Source organism: Pagrus pagrus (genome assembly GCF_965226575.1).
Source record: "Pagrus pagrus genome assembly, chromosome: 6".
NCBI classification, from domain to species: domain Eukaryota; kingdom Metazoa; phylum Chordata; class Actinopteri; order Spariformes; family Sparidae; genus Pagrus; species Pagrus pagrus.
Genome location: NC_140190.1, coordinates 30,473,486 through 30,490,256, shown reverse-complemented (window position 1 = coordinate 30,490,256; position 16,771 = coordinate 30,473,486). Strand labels below are relative to the sequence as shown.

Below are 16,771 nucleotides of genomic sequence, written 5' to 3'. Positions count from 1 at the left end.
CCATTACTGGCACAATGTACACTCTGCCTCTACATCTGTCGTCTTCCTTTTAAACCCTCTTGAAAACTATTTGGACACTAGAAGACAGACACAAAGATTACTTTGACATTTCCAGCTGAGGGGATTCAGCAAGCTTCATGTGTCTATAATCAAACATCATAAAAGCTTGTGAAAGCTGATCAACAAATAGCCTATAAAACCGTGAATAATATGCCCATTAGAGCCCCATTTCCTGCCTCTGTTCTCTACTGGCCACTTTGTTTGAATACATAAGCACTCAAACACATTTGTGCATATCTAATTGTCTAATTCCAGGCCCCAGGGACATTCAAAGTCAGGAATAGACCTGCATCATGGGCCAGAGCACGGCATGCCATGGAGCAGTAAGAGAGTCCAAGAAATTGGACAGAGGAGGAATTGGCCAACATGAGGGAAAATATCAGTATAGAAAAAGTGTGACGTTCAAACACATAATGAGAACAAGATGGCGGAAGTCCATCTGTGTGGCTCTTGTAATTCTTAAAAAAAAGACACAGCAAGAACCACTGTATTTTCACACTAATGCATGTTGATAAGCTTTGGAGTTTCTCAAAGTAGACATACAGTAATCCAAATATTTACAGAAACATTTGTGTCTTCAGTGTTTTGTGGAGAAAGTTAGCAGAATTTAGCAGCAAAGCAGTAAAATATCTCAATATTTTATTTGGTTTGGTTTTTTCCTCTAATAAGTCCTGGAGGGCTTTTATTTAGTGTAACCTTTAAAGAGCACTTCAAACATAAAATTTACATGTACAATAAATCCACAATGGACATTAAATGTTTGTTTGTTTTATTTTAAAATGAAGTAACTTTTAAGGACCAAATTGCCTTAATTTAGAAAACACTTATTTTAACACAACACTTACTCGAACATTTTAAATATTTCTGTATGCAGTCAAGTTAATTAGAGTAAAAGATAAAGTTAATCATTGCTGAAATGTGAAACATATTTTCTCTACAAAATGCTTGACCTTATTTAGTATTTAACTTGCTTGAGTTCAGTTTTTTCAAGTTTTTTTTTACTCAACTTATTTAATTGTCATGAAAATAAAACCTCAATAGTTAAAAAGTGATGCAATTCTTTCTCCAGCGGGGCAAAGAATCAGGCGTCCTGTCCACTTACGAATCATATAAACAAAAACAAACTTTACACCAGCCTGTTTAAAAAAGGGGTCGCTGTGGTTTGTTGATGGATGAGTTAATAAAATCAGTTAATACAAAATACTCTACATACAAGAGCAGAAATTAAATAACAAAATAGATTTACATTTACTCAACATCAGTCTCCTTCTTTTAACAAAGGTGACTAACACAGAGATGTAAAATTAGAAAAAAATCATATTGAATTATTATTAAGGATAAAACAAATAAATGATAAATACATAATGTGATGACATCTTATGCCGGTATATTTCTGTTTGCTGATGTAAAAAATATTTATATACTGTATATTTATCTTGATGTATTAATTTATGCCTACGTGTATTTTCTTAAGAAAAAAGATCAAGAGGGGGACATGTGAAGGATTAATACGGAGGTCTTCATTCTCCATTAAAATTAATATTGCTACAGAGAAATTTCTTTGAAAAATTAAACAAACATAGAAATGACAACATTTTACTGAGACAGAGCTGCGTGTGCGGTTAGTTATGTGGTTATAAATATATTACCGATGAGGTCGGCTGGGCCCGTGCCCAGGTTTTCTCCACGAATGGTGACTTTGGTCCAAGCCGCACCTTCCTTGGGCGAAATGCCCGTGACCAGCGGGGGCTGACGGGCACGAGACATGGTGGCCTAGGGCAGACAGGAATGCTGGGTCAATCTGTACCTGGATGTGGAAAAAGATGGGCAGACAGAGGTATACGTTAGAGGACATGATGACTAACATAAACCTCATCAAACTCCATGCACTGACAGTAAGGTTAACAACATCTAATGATGAAGCATTTTTTCCTAAAATGATTAGAGTATCATTAGATGTGTCTATTTACAAAGAATTAATGAAGGGTTTTTGTAATCAGATAAATGAATGAAGCATTTTTAAACAGTTACACATTACACTGATATGCTGCTGTACTGAAAACAGTACCACCAGGTCTTAAAAAGGGGATGAAGAAAAAATCTTTATGTCAACATGGAACCATAGCTGGTGAACCCACAAACCTCTCTGAATAATAAATATGGTAAATTATTTTTTAAAAGTCACCATACACGTTTACTGAATTTCCAGACAGCCTAATATTCCAATTTCTTTAATTAAATGGGGACAGCAAAATATGAGCAGCACTTGGCTGGCAGCTAGCGTTAATTTCCCACCCTGTAGGTCTCCAAACAATGTATGCATTGCAGCAGTTATCTCTCAGATAATAGGAAAAATAGAGAAGGGAGCCAAGAATGAAGGAGCAGACAGAGAGCAGGGAGGAAGGGAAGAATGTAAACCTCACAGCGAAGGATAAATAAACCTGGACTCCCCAATCATTCCACATAAGCCCACACAATACTGTACAGATTATGGTACCAACGAAGGAGCACCCATGCAAATCAGTTCATGTTGGGGCTGAGAGAAGGAAGAGAGGGAATCGTTCCAAATGAAAAAATGAAAGGATGGATTTCAGCAGCACAGATGTTTGCTAATAAATTACTGCCAGGTCTCAAAAAGGCTGACCAATCGAGACTCTCTGAAGCAGTTTGAGAGAGGCTTCCGCCCTTTTGCTCCGCAGCCAAAACACGTTCTCCACAAACAATGCAGGAGTTCACACGGACCAGACCTGCAACAAGTTCACCCTTCGCACAGTTATATGGTCACTAATTACGTGTAGGCGTACAACTGAGGTGCAAGATGACTTCCAAGAGCCAACGGGGGCGCTGATATCAAAGGAAATCAAAACTGACAGAGCACAACATTGATTAGTCTACTTGTTAGAGAGACCTTCCTGGAAAAAGAACCTCAGTTTTAACCCCTGCAGCAGCCAGTGTAAGCATCAAGAGTTAAAAACCATCTTATGAAAATTTAAAAAAATAATTGTTTGGAAATTTCACAGTACATCTTCAAATTGGTAGTTTGCAGTGTAAAACCCAAACATATTTAAGTTTAGATTGTCATAAAAACAGAGAAAAGAAGATAATCATCACGTATGACGAGCTGGGACATGTAGCGTTTGGCAGTTTTCTTTGAAAAGTAACTAAAACAATTAGTATGTCCTTTCCCAACCTTGGGGTCAACACCCTCATGGGGTCACCTGATATGCAAACAGGGTTATACGAAAATTACTGAAAAGATATTTTAGCAGTAAATATTCAGTTAACTTGAACTGTTTTTCTTTTTTTTTTTACAAAGTCTCACTTAAAATTAAAACAAAAATGTAAAAACATGTTTAAAAACATGGTTTACTTGAATTGCATATGTTGCATGAACCTTGAGTTTAATGGACCTTCACCTTTATTATAGATTATATATTGATTAATCTATTTGACAGAAAATTAATTTAGGCATTTTCGCTTAATAGTTTAAGCAATTTCTGATGCACAAACGTTTAACTTGGTCTAGTTTTAGCTTTCACATCCGTGTTTTTTTTTATAGTTTGAATATTTTGGGGTTATGAACTGTTCAGTAGGAGAATCAAGACATTTAAATACGTCATCTTGGACTGTAGGACATCTTTCTATATTTTCTGAGATTTTATGGACCAAATGATTAATTCATTAATCAAATTATTCTCTATTCGATAATGAAAAAAATCATCAGTTGCAAACCGTATTTCACAGGACAGCACTTTGATGTAACCTCAGTGAACTAGGCTGCAGCGTTGTGCGCAAAACACAAGTATCTCAATTACCATGGTGAGTTCAAATAAACAACATTGTCGACATATTATGCTTTACACTTAGTGGGCACTTAATTAGGTACACCTGTACAACCTAATGCAACTGTTGTCCTATGAAGTCTACTTTTATGATGCCTATAATAATCAGCTTTGGTTGACATGGTCATAGAGGTTTTAACTGAAAAATTTGTTTTTGACATTGAGGTCATAGTTAGTGATGGATCATGGGAAAAACAAAGAATAAGGAATATCTTTTGATATAATGTAGTCTAGTACAACAGCACCACCACAAACATATGAAGTTACACATTTTTTCTAACATCACAGAAAATGTAATATTATAAACTTTGTTATCGTAGAATATCACATTGCAATAGATTGTACAGGTGTACCTAATAAAGTTGCCACTGATTGTAGGACTCTCAGTGGTCATTATTGAGTAAAATTTTGTTCATTAAAATACATGTTGCATCCAAAAGCAAAGACAAAACTTAACTTTAAATAACTGGGGCCACAAAAATAACAAAATAAACTAGTGTCCAGAGCTAAAAATGTTTTGAAACATCTCTGGATTAATCAGTTACCAGACTTATTGTCATTCTCTTAAGAGATGAAAAGTTTCAGTAGTTACCATGTAACCTCCTGAGCACTGAGGTCAATCAGCTCACAATTGATCAGTTGCTCAATATTTGCCTCATGGCACCAAGTAAAGATCACAAAACTTCAGAACTCAGATTTTCAGTACAATTTTGTTGAACAATTTTGAAACTGTGGAAATTTACTGAAGGAAAAGTGGCACATGGCACAACAACAACCCAGAAGCATAAAAAGCTACACTGGGACAGGAGCACATGTATTGACCTAGAAACCTCAGAGAGGAGGAACCTTTCTGGGAAACTTCTCTGCCACAGGGCCCCCTCAGTCGCCCTGACATCCCGGAGTTAACAAGAAAACTCCAACAGGATTTACCTCATGTTGTTGCTGCAGCCCTGCGCTTGTCAGAGGAAATGGAGGGCCTATGTATGTGACATGAAGAAGATAAGAGGTTAACAGGCCTAAAACAAGAGCTTGGCATATCCTTCATCAATCCCATATGTTTAGAGTGAGAGCGGCGAGGGGCAGAGGGATCTTTATTTTCTACAATTCTGATTCTGCTTCTTCTAGGAGTGTTCCTATCCTACCCCCCCATCTTGGAAATACACGTGCATAAACACACAGATAGCCTGCCCCCCCCCGCCACCACCACCACACACACACACACACACACACACACACACACACACACACACACACACACACACACACACACACACACACACACACACACACACACACACACACACACACACACACACACACACACACATATACACGCTGGGCAGAATGACAGCTCAGCTAGGTTGCGTGCGAGGGGCCCGAGCTGGTGTTGTGTGGTCTGTGTGTATTCGAGTATGTGGAAGGATCTGCGGAGAGGTCTGGGCAGTGTGTGTGTGTGTATGTGTATATGTGTGTGTGTGCGTGTGTGGTCTGGGTGTGTGGTCTCTGGCGCGGGCCTGGGGAGAGCCTGCTGACGGCTGGGATGAGAAAAGAGCCGCTGTGTTTACTTTACTCTGGGGGCTGTGCATGGACACGGGAACACTGCCCAGACCCCTCTCTATAACACCGGCGCACACACACACACATTCACCAAGTCACGCACAAACTAAGGGGACTCTTGCACAAGTTTCATCTCACACACTATAAAAAATACCCTGTAAACTAGGAAAGAGAAACTATAACTTTATGCAGACTGAATGAATGAATTTTTCCTTGAAGTTGCATGAAGAGGAAAACAAAAGAAGACATTTCTGAATCTCCAACTGGAAAATTACAAGGTAGGCTGCATTTTCCACAAGAGGGTTAAAGGTATTAACCTCTAGGGGGCATCAGAGGATCCCCATAAGATCACTTTCTTCCAACATGTGTTGAGCCATGTCGAACTGTGAAGGCTAAATTTAATCAATGACAACACACAACCAGATTTAGCCTTTTCTTTCTCGCTCGATTGTCTTCCAGCCATGATGCTGTTAGCCCCCAGCCCCAACCCCAACCTCTCTCTCTGGTAATGGGGCTAAAAAGGCAGGTTTGTTTTCCTTGGAGGCTGACTAACAAACAGCAGGGTTGGCTCTAATCTGTGTGGTAGCTGTGGAAGTCTGAGGCTTGGGGATCTTCTTGCAGCGCTGCTAATAAGTGACAACCCCTCCTTGGCTTTTAGCTGGAGTACGAGGGCACAAAGGAAAAACTTTTCATTAAAACTCTAAACAAATCTTTTTGTTACATGAAACCATTTAATTTCCAAATACCGCAGAGCAACCCAAAAATGTCCAGTGCTCTGGGCTAGATGGCAATGGATTTCTTTTTCATAAAAAAAGGAAAACTGAGTTCAGTACCACTGTGCTTGCTGATGACTGGATAGTGTCATGGAGACAGATTAGGATATGTGGTTGATTTCCCCCCTACTGGGGTTTTTAGACATACGGAAACAGCACACATCGGTAAAAGCTACAAAATCATTTCAAATCCACAATTATGATTTTACCTTGAAAAATTAATTAAGCTTGTGATATGAGTACATGCTCTGATGCATCAAATCAAGGGTTCTCGATTCACTGGTACAATCACCAATCACAGGTGTTTGTGTCAAACACACAAAAATAGCAAATAAAGATTTACTGATTAGAACTACTGAGAAATACTAAGGAATCAATATGACCATATTAAAAAAAAAAGAATTGAAATCAATGCCAATAGGAAAAATCAAATCAAATAATATAAAACACATTGACTGCCATTAATTGTGTTTCAGACAAAATCCACATTAGATCATTTGTAAAGGGTTTTACAAATCTGTTTGTAATCATTAATTTGGACAACAGAATTTCACAAAAACAATAACGTTATCACGAAAATATGATTCCACTAAAAATTAATTAATAACATTAAATTATCTAGAATCCCAAAACACACAGGAAATTAATCATCATTTATTAGTCATTTAAAAGGCAAAAATGCAAAGAATTTGCTGATTCCAAATTTTCCAATGTCAAGATTTTCTACTTTTCTCAGTTCTATATCGTTGAAAATTAAGTATTTTTGCTTGCCAGACAAAATATCTGACATGAGAAAGCATCACATTGGGCTCTGACAAATTTCAATTGACATCTTTTACAAAATAAGTTATAAAGAAAAAATATTCTTCAGATAATCATTAATGATAATATTTGTCAGTTGCTAAAACTAGAATGGCACCCAGTAGAGCGCATACCTCCATCAAGGCCCAACAGTCCTCTTTAATCAATCAGGCCTAATCCAAAATCAAATAAATAAATCCAATTGATCTGTTTTATGTGGATCAACATCAAATTGTACTCACTCACAGATACCAGCCACCTAAAGCCACCTTTTTATCATCAAGATCCATGCATTATTCCTTATAAATAAACAAAATGTTGAAAAATGCCCTACGTCACATATCTATCGCCCCTCACGGATCTAACCCTTAATCTGGATCTGTACAAAAGTTAATGGGGCTTATTCTGGGCTGAGACTGATTCTCCATCCAAGTTTTGTGGAAATCTGTTCACTAGTTTTTGTGTAATTCTGCTGACAAACCAACCAACGGACCTGGGTGAACATAACCTCCTTGGCGGAAGTAATTATCACCTCACTTCATCAAAGACTCAAGCCACGAAACTGCAATGTCCTAGTTCAAATCAGGGAGCTTTGCTGCATTTCACACCTCCTCTTTCTCCACTAACAAATAAAGGAAAGGACATATACCCAAAAGAAAAATCTGATCTGGAAAACGAAAATCTTAATTGTCTTTAAAATCATGTAACAAAAACAATTGCCACGGGTGTAAACCCCACTTTGATCACACCCAAGTTCCTCCAACTCTGATCTTTGGTTAGCTTTTTAATTTTGACAACTTCAAAATCATGCCAAACTTCCTGCAGCACCACAGACATGAGAATCTTGTCGCACCAGATCAACACACACAGCATCACATGACTATCTCATGAATAAGGCGTTCATACCTTAGATCATATGCCGCTCTGAGCTCAAAGGTGACTCGCATATGGCAGTGATTGGCAAGTATGTGTGTGTGTGTGTCTGTATGTGTGTGAATATGTGTGAGTGTAATGGGTTTAGGGGGCACAAAGAGACCCATTTAGACAGTTCATCACCCTCACCCACTCCGTCTTCCATCAGAGCAGCTAACTCGCTATGCCGGCGGCTCACACTAACACCATTTCACTCGGTGCTCCCCAACATTACACAAACACCAGATTCCATCAAAGATCCCCCCCGGCTCCTCTGAATGGACAGAGCGAGCCAAACATCAGCCAGCCTCAGCCTGAGATGAGTGGTCTGATCACAAGAGCTGGGTGAAGCTCTGAACAATCCTCCACAGTGTTCGCTCACACCCAGACCACCACACGCCTCTAATGTGGAGAGGGCAATGAAGACATGAATCATAATATGTGTCAACTGTATCATATTTCAAACAAATGGATCATAAATAACATGAACCGTGCCGGTTCTGTTTGAAAACAGATGCTGCGACCACTGTCCAGTCAGTTCTCCCACAATGAGTCAGCTTCTCCTGCGTTCACAGAGTCTTTCGTGACAGAGAAGGAGGACAGAGTGATCAGATGTGTGCCTCTGGCTCACTATCCGACCATCATGATGTCTGCCCACAGGCTTTGTTATCTTTAGGCCTGTCTGTTTGTTTGTTTGTCAGTCTCCAGTGCTTTTTAGAATAAGGCCTAACGAAGTCAAGTCCCCAATTTCCCATATAAAAATCCTGCAACAATAAACAGAAATATGAAGTATCGGCCTGCAAATGCAGGAAGATGTTTTCAGAGGATTAAGAGACTGGAGACAGGCGGCTTTGCCCAATGACATGGAGAAACGGAGAGATTTGAACCTTCATGAGCCAGGCTATAACACTGCTGCCCCGGCTGCTTTACACAGAAAACACATCACCAGCGTGAGAACCATCCTCACAGTCACATACTAGGAACACTGTGACGTGCAATCAACCATTCAACTATAAATTAATCTACTGATTTAATTGTTCAAAGTATGCAAGTAATCTGCCAATTATATTCCCAATTTATCATAAATTGCTAATTCAATAACACTTAAAAATGCCCATGCTGAAGTTGTATTGTCTGGCCAACAGTCCAGAACCCCAAAATCTTCTTTTTACTATCACTGAGGACCCAAAACAAATTTCGATAAGATATCTTAACTTATTTTATCTTATTTTAGAAAAGACGTACCTTTACTGATCCCCCATAGGATAAATACAATTTGGCACAGCAGCAAAGGGAAACAATCAGTGTGCAAACAATACAAAAAGTACAAACAACACATACCAGAAGTAGCAGCACAGTAGGTGTTATAAAATGCCCATAAAATAGTACAATTTAATAATAACAGAAAGGTGACATTTTAAAGTCCAACAGTCCAAATCCTAAATCCAAGAAACTTGGGCTTCTAGTGTATTAATCTTGGTGAAATTAGAAATTGCTCTTGACAGAGAAATGTAATATAAGACCATTATTTTCCTGAAATCAAATATGTGAAGGCATATGATTGCTGACTATATAATTTTAAGATGGTCAATCACAGAGAGAGTTACATTTATTACCATTTATTACATTTATTTGTCTTCATGCAGAAACAAATCTTTTGAGGAATTGTGGTTGATTCATTATTTTGTGTTTACTGAAAGGATGTCAATGTTGTTCCTCTTCTGTATGAACTATAAATTTGACGAAATGAGCCTTTTGTTTGTTGTGTTGTTTGTATGTGGCTGTATTGTGTATAAATGTGTATTACTATATGTGGGGTGGACCCCAGGAAGAATAGCCAATGCTTATACAGGTGCTAACAGGGATCCCAATAAAAAGATAGATAGCAATAGGACAGCCCTGATAGTTAGTTAAAAGTTAAAACATTTTTAAGGGGAATTTAGGAAGATTAATCTGGCAAAACTATGTGTGTTGTAAATGTTTTTTTTTTCCTCAAATGGCTATCAGGGCTTCCATACAGTAATATTTTGCACCTTACATTAAAATATGTTAGGTGCTTGCTTTTAGTCATTTATGATACTATACGAAGAATCTTTGGGTTTTGGACTTGCTGGTTGGACAAAATAAGTAATCTAAAGACGTAACTTTGCACTATGGGAAATTGTGATGACCAATTTACAATTTTTTTTGTCATTTCATAGATTAAACAATAAATCAATTAATCTTGAAAATGATCGGCAGGGTAATCAATAATGAAAATAATCATAATTGCAGCCCTAACAGTCTAAAATATTCAGTTTATTATCAGATATAGATCCGATCATCAGACAGAAGTTAACAGCAGGAAAATTAAGGAAAAATGTACTTAAACAATTAATTGACTTCACATTAATTTTCAAATAGTGTCACTTTATAATCAACTAGTAGTTTTAAGAAGTCTTGAAGGATCCACACTACATACACTGACTCCATTAGTACTGAGCTTGCCTCTTCGAGCTGTGCTGCGACCTGTTTTCCCAGCTCAGAGCTCCTCTGTCTGTCCAGGTCTGACTGGGTCAGAGAAACCATACTGTGAAAACCAGTGGTCCAGCAAGCCTGTCAGCAGGGGGGAGGCTACCAGGTGGGGCAGACTGCAGAGAGCAGACAGGGGTGAGAGAGAAGTGCCGCTTCACAAACAAGGCTCGGCCTGACCCCCGTCACTCGACTCACCCCGAAAGTCTATGGAGCAGCGGCACTGAGGACAAGCCTCTAAAAACACAACCCACCACATTCCACCAAAACAAACAAGCAGGGCCACCCAAATTTTTCAATTAGAGCCCTGAGAGGGGGGCAGGAAATGGATCAGTGTAGCCTGGCCCCCGCCATCCCCCAGCCAGGCAGTGCTGACTCTGGGGAAGAGAAGGAGCAGCACAGAGCTCAGCAGGCTCTCACTGAAAGCCTGACGACCTGCTAGCATGGATGTCGACACAAATGATGGAGGAGCTCAACGACAACTTAGTCCTGCGACATGGCGCCTGTCCTGTCTGCAATCCACCTGTCAATCAATTGCTCTCATTCGCTCTCTCATATAATCAATCAGTTGAACAAACACAAAGGGTAAGGTACTGTTTCCCCTGAAAAAGCCTATTTAAAGGAAGTGTGTCATAATATTTGACAAAAGTACACAAGAGTCGGGATTAAAGAGGCTTGGACTCTGTTCTGTTTGAAAACACTCCACTTAATGAGGCTGAGCTGAGAGAAGGATCTATGTCACAATGAGGAAGACTTAAAGTTATTTAAGTAAGTAACATCTTAACATTAAGATCTACTCGAAAACAACTGTATGAGCCACCAGAGCAGAAATTGTGCTTTCCTATGTGAGAGTAATGTAGGCTTAGTCTAACATTTCTGAAACTAAAGAAGCTGATCTCACATTATGACTGTTTACTGCACCTAAATCTGGTTTCTATCAAAAAGAACTTTAAGGACCAAACGCCCAATGTGACTCTGATCAGTTCCATCACAGCCTGATGTCGGCCCGGATGTTTCAAATCTACTTGCAATATTCATAGCTAAATGATGGAATCACTGTATTTTTCATAACATATCACATTTTTGCATTAAGTTAGTTGTTGATGAAGGTCAATCAAAATCATGCTTCACAAAATGCGACCACTCACTTCAGTTCATCCTACAATCTTATCAGTGGGTTTTAAAGAGACAATGGAAGGAAAAATTAAAATCCATTCATTTCAAGCAAAAAATACCAACCATAAATTTGTTCCAGCTTCCAGATTTGTTGCTAATTTGTCATACATGACAGCAAACTTATTATGTTCAAATGGTCAAATAAAGTAAGCAATTTGATTACACCTCCTCAAGGTGTAAGGAATAAAACAGGTATTTTCATTATTTTCTGTCATTTAAAGACAAAACTATCAACCGAATTGATCAATATCAATAATCAAAAAAGTCATCAGTTGGTCATAAAAATCCTGTAAGTCTTACAGATGCAGGAATACTGAAATCAGAATTAATGGGAACTTAAAACAAGAACTATAGAGATAATACAGTGTCTTTTTCTACAATTCTAAGCTTTTTCACTCAAGCATCAAACTGACATTTAATTCTGCCTCTTCAAGTTGTGCATGAAAGAAATTAGCACACTGTGTGAGGGGAAAATAAGGGATATCGTTTCCATCTTAACATAGCATAAATCAGATGACTAAGAGAATGTTACACTTAAAAATAAGAAGGTGATTCCAGAAATGAGGACTGATACCCAGTTTGCAAACAGACCAACGAATTGATGGATCAGTACAGATAATAATTTATCTCTGTATGACAAAATCATGGCAGTGAGGTTGAAAACCTCTTTGCTTGATTAGACCTTAAATACCAAGCAATAATTTGTCATCTACAATAAAAGGATTTTATAAACTAACACCTTTTGTTTTAGACGTAATTTACAGCATTCTCGGCTAATGTTTACCTAAAACTAAGTGTTTTCCAATCAGCGGAAGGCTGCTCATTTGTTTCTTTTTTGCTCATTACCGTCTGTATACATTACAGTTGATGTTTTCCAAGTATAAGCATGGTGTAAAGTTTAGTACTTTTTCTTTGTTTTTATAGAGCCATTCATAGGCGCTCATTCTGCATTAAAAGCCAGTTACTTAATCTAAATACTGGAATCAATTGCACAGTGTTTATAGAAATTGGGAGAGAAATCTTGCCACCTGGCAATGAGTAACTACTGCAGGTTTTCTCATGCATACAACACTCCTTAACTGAATTGTGCTGTTTAAAGTTATCACAAACATATCATTGTATTGCTTCACTTGATGTGAGACATGTATCCAACGCTGGTTAGAGGATAGAGGATTCTGATTTAGATTTGGTGTAGTTACAAGGAATGCCTTCATTTCAGTTTTAGGAAAATACCAAATGTTAAAGGTCTGTGGATTAGCCAGAGTGATCAGGGCATAGTTTTGGGAAACGCAAGCTGCTGTTGAGTCAAGTGCTCATTTTGTAGTCCTTTGAGCTTCACAGATAATGTTTGATTTCACGCTTACTATATGAATAGCTCCATATAAACTTACCCGAACGGACCTATCCCTCTATATGTAAACTCCCACCCTCTATATGACTCGTAACTTGAAGACAAACAAAAAACAATGACGTAAATACAGAAAAGAAAGATGAAGAGGGATTTGACTTGTATACGTTTGTCAAAATTAAGCAGTTATGACCACAATTAGACAAGACGTTAGTACCATTGTGGAAATGACGGGCATAATTAAACAGAAGAATTAACTAGAAGTAAACGGCTAACCAGAGGTTTTTAAATATGCTCCACTCCACAGACAAGGCAACATCAGCTTTAAATTAACAGATATTTCAATGGAGTTTCGTTTAACTAATCGAATCTGTTAAAACGGTGCAAAATGACAACATTAAGTACGTCTGTCAGCTGTTTCTATCATCGACTGTCGTTCCTTCGTTACAGTCGACCGTTGTAAGATACAGAACAACCCATTAGTGATTTTAGAGAAAGGAATATCCGCTTTGTTGACAAATTTGACATCTGCAGTTAGCCTTTGCTAACCTCCTTTCGCTAGCCAGCTAACGTTATTCCTTCCTCCGGAAGGGTTGGGAGTAGCTGTCATTTGTGTTCGTCTCAATTTTACAAACCGCCTATATTATCACTTGTCCCACCACAGTTACGTTGACTCTACCGTAAGCATTTGGGATAAAAAAAATATCTTAAAGAAAAGGGTAACTTACAGTTTACAGCGGCTGGACTGCAGCGATCGTTTCCTGTATCCTGTCACTACTTCCGGCTTTCCGTTCGCAGCCACAGCCTTCAGAATAAAATGAAATGAAATACAAAATAAAATGTATAATAATGATTTCTTGTTATATTCTGTTTTGAATTGTGTCATACCCTTCTCTTCTGAAAATAAAAATAATTGATCACAAAAAAAATGTATAATAATAATAATAATAATAATAATAATATAATTAAAACTACGAAACAATAAAACAACACAACACAAAATAAAATAAAATAAAATAAAACAAATGAGTGATTAAAAATGTTGATTTGGTTATTTTGCAAAATTTTAACTAATTGATTATGATTACACATGAGTGTAGTGGAGTAAAAAGTACATTATTTACTACAGAGTGTAACAATTATAGTTACTTTGCAGCTTAAGAATTAAGGTCTACATACAAAACATGATCATCTCATAAGATATGACGTGCCATTACCAACAGCAACAACATTAAAATGCTGCTTATATGTTCATGCATCGAAATAATAATCCAACAGCACAACATACATTATAAAAGGACACACTGCAAGGCTGCATTCTGCAAAAGCAGTACCTAAAGTGCATTTTTCTGGTAATGACAATACTTCTGGACATTAACATTTTACTGAGTGCAAATTTTGAAAATTGGGCTTTTATTTGTGAGTGTATTTTCGCATTGTGGTATTGGTAGAGATCTGAATACTTTTTCTACTGGAGCCTGTCTGGAGCAGACATCCTTCTGTGCAGTAGCCCAATAATTACCTGAAAGGACTGACTTGACAGAATTTCTTGTTTGGTGTGTTGTTGGTTATGCACCTCTGTCTTGAAGGTAGAATTAATGCAAGATATTGCCGTGCTTTACCAACATCTAATGATCAGTTTGATCTGTGAGCTATCTAGTTTATGCTCAGAGTGGATGTAAGACTATATGCAGAAAAAATGCGTTAATAGCCTGTATCCTCCTCTGAAGTGTTGGATGTCCTTTGTGTGAGAATTCTGAGGCCCAGTGGGAGCTTTGCCTCTTTCCTCATCTCCCTTTTCACGGTGCATCACTGAGGTATTTCCACTTGTTCTGGGAAAGGCGCAGCATCATTAGAAATGCAACAGAGACCACCCAGGCACACACTAGAACACCGATACCATTACATTTATCTCACCAAATTGTGCAGGGCAGAAAGAATTTCTGTGATAAGGCAAGGCCCACTCCCCGGGGAAACCATATTGTCCAATTAGACGGGGTAATCTGATAATTGAGGGATCAAACTGTGACTTGGGAGTTTGCACAGATGCTGATGCAACACAGGGGCTGTTTGTCTGTATAAACATCAACTAACAGCAATGACGCTGGAAGATTTTGATCTCAGTCTCAGTGGTACAGCCTTTGCCACTGAACGAGAACATTAGTGGCATATCACACATAAAAACTGGTGAATCTACAAATCAATAGGTTATTCATTTTGAGAGATATTAATGTAATGCTTAGGAGAATATTCATGCGAGTCAGCCAGTCAGAGTCTTGTTTTTAGTTAAATCCACAGGATGTCATTTCTGCCACAAGAGGTCTCTAAATCAAAACAAAAAAACAAAAGAGTGAGCAGCGTTGGATCATGGGAGTTGCTGTCTACATTGTTAAAAAACCATCGCTGTGAATGAAGATCTGCAGACGTAAGAAGATAATGTTTTAAAGCAGGGGTCTTCAATGTTTTTAGGCCAAGGATCCCAAAGCTGATAGAGAGATAGAGCAGGGACCCCGTCTACATACTGTATATTGTGTACATTTCTTGTCGCATTTTTAAATGGGCCTACAATACCAAGTAGGACGGCATGCAACACTGTGCCATGTATAAACAAGTCAGCAGCAGTTGTAGTATGGCTAATGTTAGGCCCATTAGCTTCACTTTCTGCAATATCTCTGGTGGTACGCTAGACTATTATAAATGTTGTTTAGAAAAGGTGTACATTTATTTTGCTGATAATATCTTGGATTCTTGGATAATTTTGTGCCACTCCTGCAGTAATTCTGAGGACACCCAAGGGGTCGTAACCGCCCTGTTGTCGATATTTTTAAGTCTTCAAGTTTGTAAGTTTTATTCACTTTATGGTAACGTTCACTGACTTCCTTCCTCACTCTCTGACGTATCGTCTAATGATTTTCCAGAAGTTATGGCATCTAAATTAAACACACTGTTTAAAACTTGCAGATTTCTCTGGTTTGAACATTGTTGGAAAGATTTGAGATCATGTAAGACCAAAACTCAACGAAATGTACTAAAAGATCTACTCATTTACAGACGTTTTAATGCTGAAATGGTACATCTACTACAAGGAATAGCTTGACAGTTTGGTAAAAGCACTCATTTGGTTTCTTGCCAAGAGTTATACAGTATGAGACACTTGTTGTTACATTTTCAAATCTGTTCATTAAATTTGAAGGTCAAGCCAGGAGACAGTTAGTCTAACTGAGCATGAAGACAACATCAAAATCCACCCAGCATCCCTAGAGCTCACCAATCAACACCTTTACATCTCTTTTATTTGCTTAAATTGCACAAAAACTGAAGTGTTACACGTGGTTTTACTTGGGGTGATGTAATGCACAATCTCTTGGCTAGTGGCACTTGCTAGCTATCCCTGTTTCCAGTCTTTATGCTAAGCTAAGCTAACTGGCTGCTGCTTCATATTTAAAGGACAACTATTAGAGTGGTATCGACCTTTTCAAATAATGCTTGGCAAGAGAGCAAACAATCAGATTTAACAAAATTATCAAACATTTCCTTCAAACAACCCACTGCTGAAAATATTCTCATTTAGCAGGAGAACACGAGAAGACATGTTGTGATTTAAATAGCACAGGCTGTCTGAGCAGGTGTCCCAGGTGTGCTCCTGCGGGACACCGCTGGTTCCTTGATCCTTGCTGTGACCCCCCAACCCCCTGTAATTCACATCCCGTAATGGCACATGCTGCGCTGGCACCATTGCTCATCCCTGAACCCCATTGTTCATTGTTTGTCTTCTCCAGTTTTTTCCCATG

At 38.2% G+C, this 16,771-nt stretch overlaps 1 protein-coding gene across 2 annotated transcripts in view; it reads right to left on the bottom strand.

Annotated features, from left to right (window-relative positions):
* exoc2 (exocyst complex component 2) overlaps positions 1–13,775 on the bottom strand; it is a 54,743-nt gene extending 40,968 nt beyond the window's left edge. For both annotated transcript variants that reach the window (XM_084354525.1, XM_084354526.1), the window contains exons 1-2: positions 13,709–13,775; positions 1,710–1,867 (exon numbers count right to left, since the gene is read on the bottom strand). In XM_084354525.1, the coding sequence (XP_084210651.1) occupies positions 1,710–1,827 (118 nt within the window). In that variant the 5' untranslated portion in view covers positions 1,828–1,867; positions 13,709–13,775. The remainder of the gene's footprint in view (positions 1–1,709; positions 1,868–13,708) is intronic.
* Between the last annotated feature and the right edge of the window lie 2,996 nt (positions 13,776–16,771).